Consider the following 10,000-nt stretch of genomic DNA (forward strand, 5'->3'; position numbering starts at 1 on the left):
AATATCACTGGTCAATCACAGCCATTGTTTTTGACTGTTAATAATTTGCATATTTGTTTCAACCAGATTATTAATAGACCTTTAGTGATTTTTGCTTTGCTGCATCATGCTGGGTGTGAAAAGCCATAACACTGCAATTACTTGGCCTTTTCATAATTTAAATTATGATTAAAGCTGTAGACAGTGGTAAGCCTGTATTAAAATCACTGTTGACATTTTCTTTAGACAAAAATGGATTACCTGATTAAGAAAGAAGTTGAAGAGGGACCTTCAAAACATCTGCAGCAGGTAAATCACTTAACATAATATACATTAAAAATTAATAACCATTGATTACAGACATTTCTTCAGCGGAATTAACATGAATGTTTGTGTACATAACATTTTTTTCCCTTTTTAACAGGAAACAGAAGCGAAAAAACACAATTTCAAGTTTTGTTTAAACTCTAAGACATTTTCAGTGGCGTGTAAAACATCCATGACTGTGCTTGAGGCTCTTAATACAAGCCCAATTTTCAGGAATGAAAAAGACAAAAACAAAAACATGCAGAAAGAAATACTAATCCAAAGATCGAAAGGAGCAGTTCCTAGAGCAGCTGTGAAGACTGATTTTCCCTGCTGTCTTATTGAAACTGATGAGATCTTAGAGATAGACTTCATCCAAAAGGATGAAAAACGTTGTACAAATCAAATAACTGCAGATCCTTCACTCCTCAGTAAAAGAAGTAACCCTGAAACATTAGTCACAATCTGGGTTAAAAAAGAAGGAGGACCAAAAGTGCAATGCTTACTGAAGAGCAAAGCCCTGAGGAAAAGCGTTCGCTATGTTTGTGTGTTTGGATTCAAAGGAGAGAGAGTAAAATCTGCTCTTAAACGTGACGGACGATTCAACAATGTCATTTTCAAGAAACACTGTGGACTTTCTGAGCTTGGTGGGGATACAAACCATGAATTGTCAATACCTGTAGAGGATCTTGAAGGAAAGTCTTTCCAGGTAGTTGTTCTTAGTGACCAGAATCAGCCAGAGAGTCAAGATGATTTGACTTTTGTCAAGACTGAACCTAATGTAGCTTCAGATGCTGATGTGGCAGAAACTTCCGGCTCAAGTCAGCATCCCATCAACACTGAGCAAGACAAGAAACAAGATGGAAATGCAAAGTCCACGACTCCTTCAACTAAAGAGTACGTCACTAAAGCCATTGTAAATTCTGAAGAGATTCTGGGAATTCTGCGTGATCAGTTTCCAGATTTACTGAAGACATTAAAGAAGCGAGAGAAACTAAAGAACAAATCTGAGGTCAAAAAGTTCTTCAGAGAAGAATATGGTAAAAGTGTTGATAATTTCTTGAAGGTGAAGAAAGTGAAGCAGCTAATGAAGCTCTCTGCCTCTGTGTGTCAGATTCGAGTGGGGGACTCTGCTTTAGGAACCGGCTTCTTGCTCTTTGACAGATTCATCCTCACTAATGCTCATGTAATTGGGTTATTTACTGACCATACGAAAGTTAACTTTGCAGAGTTCACAGCTGTTTTTGATTATGAAGACAAGGATTCAGGGAAGCGCATACAGATTAAACAACTCACAGATTGCTGTTACGGAAAGGATGAGCATGGAAGGCATCTTGACTATGCTCTTGATTTATAGTCCATTCTTTATTGTAGAGGGTTTATTCATTTGGTTGAGAATACAAATAGATTTATAGTCCATTCTTTATTGTATTTTCTTTACTCTGTTATTCATACATACTTGTGTATTCATATATCCATTCACAATAATTTCACTCATACAACAAATCATTCATATATCTTCATATCCATGTTTATATTATTTTTACTTTATATCTATATTGATGTTTTATGCTGATTTTACATTGATTTAGATTCATATTTTGGCTTTGCTGTAAGGGGCCATGTTCAAGCTTCTACATCAAATCATCTTTGAATCACACAGATACACAAAATTAACTGATCTGAAAGAATTGCTGTAATAAGAAAGAACAATACACAATCAGATGTGTATCTCCACTGAGATACATATTAGAATGACATCTTTGAGGGTTAATTCCAAGACTCAAGCAGCAAACCCCAGATCACTGTTCTTCATATTTTCTTGCTGAATGTAGATGTCAGTTACAACAAATAAAACCATTTAATAAAACAAATATACACTTGTTCCATCAATGTGTAACTTGATTGAGAATCTTCTTGAATCTTCAGTTTTTGGGTCTGAAAAATGTTGTCATTGTCCCGTAAAGAAGAAATAAGAAAACATTGATCTTGCTGTTCAAACTGAATAAACTGTAAAACAACACATAAAATACATTTAAAAGAGGCTTGGTGAGCAGTTGTAATATAATCCAATAATGAGTAGTACTCAATTTCTGGAATCTGTTTAAGTAATCCAGATGTCTGAATATATAGTTATAATTTTGAATAATATAAATGTAATTCAGAATATAGTTTTAAGCTTGAATATAGAAATCTAAATATGTATACACAATGTGTAAATCAGAATATATAGTTATAAGTCTTGTTATGTCCCAGTGAGGGCTGGGCTTGTTTTTTTTTTTTTCTTCTGTTGTTTTTTTCTTATATTTGGTTTGCAGGCGTGGTAGTTAGGATGGGGGTGTGTTTTTTCCACCTGAGGCTCATTATCGGGGCTATAAGAACTACACCTCTGATGAATACAGGGTCGGATATGACTGAGCCGGTCCAGATTGTTGTGTTGTTTGTTTATTATGTTGATTTTGTTTATATTTAGTTGAGACATTTGAGTTAATGTTTTGTTTTTTGCCATGCCTGCTTTCATTATTGATTCATGTTAATGATGATTATTGATTGTTTGTATACATTTGTTAATTATGTAGTCTATCGTTGAACTATTTTCCTGCTTTCCTGGGTTTGTGTTGGCTCTCGGTTATGTTGCAATTGTCAAGCCGATGATGAGCCTCAGGTGGAAAAAACACACCCCCACTGTAACCACCATACATTTCTTAAGTATAGGTTTAGGGAATAGTGCATCTGACCCATATCTAAATATTTGTCTTAAATCATATCTATCTATCTATCTATCTATCTATCTATCTATCTATCTATCTATCTATCTATCTATCTATCTATCTATCAGCTATATCAATCCAAGTACACAATATATATATAGACCACGTGAATTTTAAGAATCATATGCTTTTTATGTTTGTTTAGATAAATTGTTCAGAAGGGTTTGACCAAACTGTTAAACTTATTTACAAATCATCCAAACACCTGATTCATTTCTAATACTATTAAATTGTAAAGACATTATAGATCCATCTTTGAAATCTGATTGGTTGATAACTTTTGACAACGTTTAATTCAGGTGCAAAAAGAATTAATATCTACAGCGCATGAGCCCAGAGAGATTTGCACAGGACTCTGTTTGAGCGAGAGAAGAGACACGTTTTAAGTGCGCGCACTGTTTTCAGGTGAGAGCAGCATATATCTGAGCGCGCGTCCGGTTTTGTGGAAGAGCAAAGAAAATCCGCGCTCGAGCGGAGAGATTCGCGCTCGCGCATTGTATTAACGTGCTTTCGCGCTACAGTAATGCGCTCTCGACATTTGTCGGTAAAATAACGCCATATTTATACATCATAGTAACAGTGTTATTATAGTATTATTTATATACTACTATAGTAGCCTATTTATTAATTTTCTGAATTGCTTTTATTTTTATATTTGCCGTTTCCATTTTAATTTTAATATTTATATTTAGCTTTCATTAATTTTTCAATTCATAAACTATTATAATATTTTGCTTTTATTTTTATACTTTTATTTTAATTTTAAGTTTTAGAAATGATCTGCTTCTGTCATTTATTTTTTTCTGTCATTTTCTTATTTCTATGTATCTTTAATCTATCAGTTTTAGTTTTAGTAATTATTCAACTTAAAAATTAGAAATGTGGTCTTGGCAAATAATTAAAATTATAGATGTATTTAATAAGTCTTCGATATATTATAACTGGTGGTTTGAAAGTGCATCAATTTAACTTCAATTAAAAAACTTCAAAATTCCACAATCTCCTGAGGAAATATTAAACTGTGCATATGTTTTATTGGTAAAGGAGAAAGCCCTTCATATGAAACACCACAGAAATAGAAAGACTTATTTTTAAAAACAAAAATGTTTAAAAATGTCATGACCTGAATGAACATATTGCTAAAGAGTTATATAGGATATGCTTTAAAAGCAATAATATGCAACACAATGTCAAAAGGCAAAATAATCACATAAAAACACATTGAATTTATTTTATCTGGATTTATTGTCTATAATAATACAGACTGGTTGATATTCTGTTAAGTGTATTAGCAGTAGAGTAATAGGAGCACATCTTGTGTATTTCTTACACGTGTTTACACACACTCATATAGTGTTACAGGAATTATTTCATATTCCTCATTCATAGCTCATCTCTTCCTCTCTCTGAATGCTGAATGTGGAATCTGTCATGCATACAAAGGCAATAATATTATTGTAATATTAACTTGGGTGAAATATTCCCATCTGATGATGTTCATGCTCAAGAGAAAAGCTTATTTACATCAGTGTTCACATATTTACATTAACGCCTCATACATGTAGTGTGACGTCCTACTGAACTCTCATCTTAATTGCTCAAATCTGATTTAGAAAAATGCCATGCTCAGACATGATATATCAGATTATAGATCAGACTTGGCCTGCTTTGCTGAGACAGCCTATAACATCGGTTCATTTGACATTTTTACTCCTAATAACACGCTCATCTTGGCTATAAAATGCACAGCTAAGGCTTTCGAAGCATATTTTTCAACAGTTAAAAAACAAAAACATTGTATACTCATTGACATTTGTGTATTATACATTCATAAAAGCAAATAAAAAAATAAACATAAGTAGGCTTCTTTAAAAGATCTCTACATATAACTGAAAAAAAGACACAGTGACAAATTCTTTCAACAAAATAAAATCTTTCACAGTAGTGTTTAAAGCTTAAGCAACAGCAGATGCTGACCGATCTCATATTTCTTCACAATCTCACTCTTAATGTTCATCTAATGCCCTTTCAATCACACACTACATTACAGGAGTTTAATGACTGCTATCCGATGCTCTTCAAAGTCGACATGAAACTGCATTGCGACCCATTTACTTCCACACTGTGACATTTAAGAGTGAAACAAGATAGTAAACCCAAATAAAATGCAGGGTCCGGCTTGATTTTATCCGTCAAACATGGATTGGATGGTGAAAAGTGGAAAATATTCAAGATACTGTTTGGTAAGAACAGGTTGCAATCTAGCTGTTTAGTTTCCTATTCAAATTGGAATGTCACAACAGCACCAACAAAGCGTTTTAATAAAATAAATAGGTTTGTTTTTGATTTCACGTCGACTTCTATCATTCAGGTTCATTGTAGTGACAAGTGTTTCTTTGCGACGTATCGCGGTAAGGCCATCCAAATTTACCCACAAATTGATAAATTCCAACCCATAATATAAATTACAACTAAACTGCTCCAAAACAAGTTAAAGTTATTTACCCTTAGGTCCATGTGGGCCCACAAAAAAGGTAAGGCCAAATTAACCGTTAGTTACCCTTTTATACCTTGTGTGGTCCATGTGGGAGTTTTTTTACCATGTCAAATGACAAAGGAAAACTGCTCCGAAAAGAATGTGCTGTGTTCTTTTGATTAGGGTTGGACCGTGGTCTGTTGTTCTGACTGCTGCACAAGGTTTTGGAGGAAACATATCATCCTGTGCTTCAGTTTATACAGGAGTGTTGTACAGATCTGAAGGACCAAAGATATTTTTTGTTGAAAATGTTGAAATTATGTTACTGACCTTTGGAAAGCAAAAATGAAAAGACTAGAAAGATTATTCCAATATCCTACAACCTGGATTACTGGACCAAAAGCAAAGATATTTTTTGTTGAAAATGTTGAAGGGGGCTACACGACTAATAAATTTTTTTTTTTTTAATTATCAAATTGAAAAGGCTGCTCTTCAACAAAAAAGAAGAGAAAATAAAATCTTGATGGCTTAATGTTAAAAAAGTAGAAATTTAGACAAAAATATGCATTGTAAAAATTGTACTGCAAAAATATTGTTTTTCTTAATTTTACAGTGTAATATTACAATAGAAATATTTAATATTTTAATATTTTATTTAGCAGTAGTAGCAGCTGCAGCAGTAATATTAATTATAATTAAACATCAGTCATATTGCTATATAATTATTCTTAATTCCTTTTACAGTGAAATATTACAATAGTAATATTTCTTATTTTATTTAATATTTTATTTATTAGTAGTAGCAGTAGTAATACTAGTAATAATAATTATAATTGAACACAAATATTATTAGTCTTATTGCTATATAATTACACATTTTTGGCCAAATTGTGCAGCCCAACAAACGTAGCAAACCTGGAGATTTAAAAAAAATAAAAATAATAAAATAAAATAAATCTTACACTCCCAATTTTTTTAATAGAGAGAGAGCGAGAAAGAAAAAAAAAAAAAAAAAAAAAAAAAAAAAATTCACAATTTGATTTAAATCCGAAACTCATGCAGCCCTAGCAGAGAAGGCAATTTTCTGCTGACTGAGCGTCAACCACTGATCAAAAATACACACAACTAGCTAGCTGCATCACAACTTTAACAGTAACAATAATCTTACACAGATTAAGCTGACAATAGTTTCCCTAATCAGGGAAATGGTTTAAGAAAAAACAGAGACACAAGTTTCTCCCATCTTCCTTTTGTTCTGTCAGCTTATTCAACATATGCCTGCTTAAACAGACATCAAGACTTGAGAAAAAGTTACATGAAGCGACAAATTTTTTTTTGATGAACAAGCCTTAAATGCACTAGTTTTGACCTTTTGAAATGCAAATCAGCATGTTTTACCGGCAGAGAAATGTGTGCAAACCTGCTGGAGTCAATCAAAACTGTAAGTAAAATTAGGACTGAAAAAAATCTATGAAATGCTGAGCACAATATAATGCTGTAAGGATGTAGATTTACTGCGATCACTCCAATAACACTGCAAGAAAGAGGCACGAACACTGTCGTATGAATAGAAGCGACGTTCCTAAGGGAAAGCGTCATACTGCTCCAAACGAGCGCGAGAAGATACGTTCACCTTCAGCTCTTCACCTACTTCACCTGTCTGGTCAGGATCACAAGTGATGCTGATTACGTACATATGAGTGATTTCCAGTAAGGGCACAAACCCTAAAACGAACCGAAAAACATCCTCGGTAAAGGTGAACGGCACAAAATGAACGTGAAAAACAAAAGCTAGTGCCTTCTCAGGATTTTCCAGAGAGAAAATTGTGGAACCAGGTGTTTGAAGGCTGTGGTTTCTCTTCAGAGGATTCTGGGATGAGGAACTGGGATGATGTGACTGATGTAGGGCTGCCAAGCGAACCGCTGAAGTTTTCCGCCTCTGGAGAATCCAGCTGCCAGGAACACTGGGGTTTGTAGCCTGCATTCAAGCCATCGTCTTGGAAGTCGGCCTCGAATTCGATTTGGGGCTCGGCTGGACCTGTGACGGACTGCATCTGAGGCCTGTAACCTCCGCCACTGTACGCCCCCTGCGAGGAGCTGGGGCTCTGGATGCCTGCGTAGGTGATTTCAGTCTGCGTGGAGCCCATTGAGGCGGTCGAGGAAGCGGAGGAGTCTGAGACCTGGTTACTGTGTGAGCCATCACCGACCACCTGGTTGTAATATCTCAGCAGGGCCGGTTCATCCGAGTCTGTGTCGACCTCCATGTTGTCGTTCTCAGACTCCTCCTCTTCCTCTGGGACCGGGAACAGACCCTCCTTAGTGAAATCCCACTCCGGATTCTTCACAATGTGGACCAGACTGTGAGGAGAGGGCTTCACATCCAGAGGACCCTAAACACAAACAAGAGCAGAGCAATTTGAGGAATCGTTTATGTTCATAGCACTAAGTTGTTAGCAATAGCAATGGGGATTCCTGTCTCAAGAAAAGTTTTACCCGTGGGGAGGACCAGTCTCCAGACACTTTAGGTCCAGGGATTTCAGGATAGAAAGCCTTCTTTACCCTGGAATTAGATAAACCATCAAGGCAACACATTAATAACTGATTTACAACAGTGTTCTTACATTGTATGTATTTTTTTCAACTAAAAAAAATAAAAAAATAAAAATACAGAACTCCGTTTTGAAGTTTAAAAAATGTGAAACTCAGATCCGCGTCATGTTCAGCAGCAGCAGCTTTTAAAGCAGCCAAAATAAGCTAAAGTTTTATGTGAAGATTGTTTTAAGTTCACTTAAATTAGAAGTTGTTTTTTAAAGTCTAATAAATATTAAAATTGATAGCTCTCAATTATACTGTATTGTTCAATGGCTATAGTCAATGAGTAGTATTATTATCAGTGATACTTGCCTTCAGTCATAAAAAAGTTGCCATTTAACAAATATTAAAAATATACTGTCTTTATATTGTTTCTACATTAATTTGAATTGAATGTGAAATTATTGCAATATAAAAGTATAATTAAAAACTTTAATGTTAGGTGGGATTAATCATGATTAATTTCAGAATAATTTAATTTACTTTTAATTGATTGACACCACTAATAAAAATTAAATAGACATTAAAAAAAGTCATAAAAACAAATTGAAATGTGAGATATAAAAATAAAAACGAACGCAAATTTTAATAAACACTACATTAGTAAGTTAATGATGGTAAAATAACACTGACGTGAGAACACAGTCCATTTAGTTCAAAATGACTTGATTTAAGCCAATTTAGTTCAAAACCCTGACTTGTCCTGCATTCAGCTCCAACCCTAATCAAACACACCTGAGTGGATTTTTTTTTAAAGGCAGGTGTGTTTTTAACAAACAATGCAGACAATCGCCAGGAGCAAAGTCCTAACACTGTCTCATCCTGTTGAAGCACATTAATAAAGTCCTAACACTGTCTCATCTTATAGCAGCAAAAGAGAAACATTTAACTTATTTTATTTCAGTTAGTTGCCGAGGCAAAAAAAAACAAAAACACTACTAAACATAAGGAAAAAATGCAACAATGTGACTAAAAACTTTAAAATTGAAATAAATGATCTAAAAATTAAAAACAATTTTTTGAAAGCTGAATAAATAATCTTTTCATCGATGTATGGTTTATTAATCCAATAATTGACTGAAATACATGTATTTGAAAATCTGGAATCTGAGGGTGCAAAAAAATCTAAATATTGAGAAAATAGCCTTTAAATTTGTCCAAATTAAGTTCTTAGCAATGCATATTCATAGTCAATAATTAAGTTTTGATATTTATGGCAGGATATTTTAAAAATATCTTCATGGAACATGATCTTTACTTAATATCCTAATGATTTTTGGCATAAAAAAATAATTTGATAATTTTTATACAATGTTTTTTGGCTATTGCTACAAATATACCCCAGCGACTTAAGACTGCTTTTGTGCTCCAGGGTCACATATTAGTATATATGACTAAAATAACGCTAACTGCTGATCAGTAAGACAAAAAGAACACTGTGAGACGCTGCAGGTCATACTGTGAGCCATTTAGGTTTCATTGATTAAGTGGGTTTTTTAAATTATTTAACTTGATGGAAATGCTATTAAAGTACATTAATGAAGTCCTACCACTCTCTCTTCTTGTAGAAGAAGATGCTGAAGAGGATGATACAGCAGAACATGATTCCCAACGGCACGAGAATGCCAACAAACAGCATGTCAGCTGCTGGATGAACAGAGAAAGATGAAGTTTAGGAGAACTACCTACATAATCCAATCTGTGATCTGCAATATCAAAGCAATCTGAAAAGACAAAGTCACTAGTTGTTCCATTTAAAGTAATCCAAAGTTTGACAGTAATATCAAATAAGGCTTTTCTCAAATAATAAAGGAATTTCATGTCTTACTGTCCATCTCCATTTTAATGGCCACAGTGGCCCCCGCGTCCTCCCCTG

At 34.1% G+C, this 10,000-nt stretch overlaps 2 protein-coding genes across 3 annotated transcripts in view; one reads left to right on the forward strand and one right to left on the reverse strand.

Annotated features, from left to right (window-relative positions):
- LOC109104284 (serine protease FAM111A-like) overlaps positions 1–1,642 on the forward strand; it is a 9,534-nt gene extending 7,892 nt beyond the window's left edge. Inside the window, exons 4-5 of the mRNA XM_019117646.2 lie at positions 226–288; positions 404–1,642. Coding sequence (XP_018973191.2) covers positions 226–288; positions 404–1,642 — 1,302 coding nt within the window. The remainder of the gene's footprint in view (positions 1–225; positions 289–403) is intronic.
- Positions 1,643–6,524: 4,882 nt separating this feature from the next.
- LOC109104343 (leukemia inhibitory factor receptor-like) overlaps positions 6,525–10,000 on the reverse strand; it is a 22,071-nt gene continuing 18,595 nt past the window's right edge. The window contains exons 15-18 of one of the 2 annotated variants that reach the window (XM_042752384.1): positions 9,953–10,000; positions 9,675–9,771; positions 8,026–8,092; positions 6,525–7,922 (exon numbers count right to left, since the gene is read on the reverse strand). The exon at positions 9,953–10,000 is cut by the window's right edge and continues 90 nt beyond it. In XM_042752384.1, coding sequence (XP_042608318.1) covers positions 7,335–7,922; positions 8,026–8,092; positions 9,675–9,771; positions 9,953–10,000 — 800 coding nt within the window. In that variant the 3' untranslated portion in view covers positions 6,525–7,334. The remainder of the gene's footprint in view (positions 7,923–8,025; positions 8,093–9,674; positions 9,772–9,952) is intronic. The other variant, XM_042752390.1, reaches the window with a different exon arrangement.

The sequence above is a fragment of the Cyprinus carpio genome, chromosome A5 (assembly GCF_018340385.1).
Source record: "Cyprinus carpio isolate SPL01 chromosome A5, ASM1834038v1, whole genome shotgun sequence".
Lineage (NCBI taxonomy): Eukaryota > Metazoa > Chordata > Actinopteri > Cypriniformes > Cyprinidae > Cyprinus > Cyprinus carpio.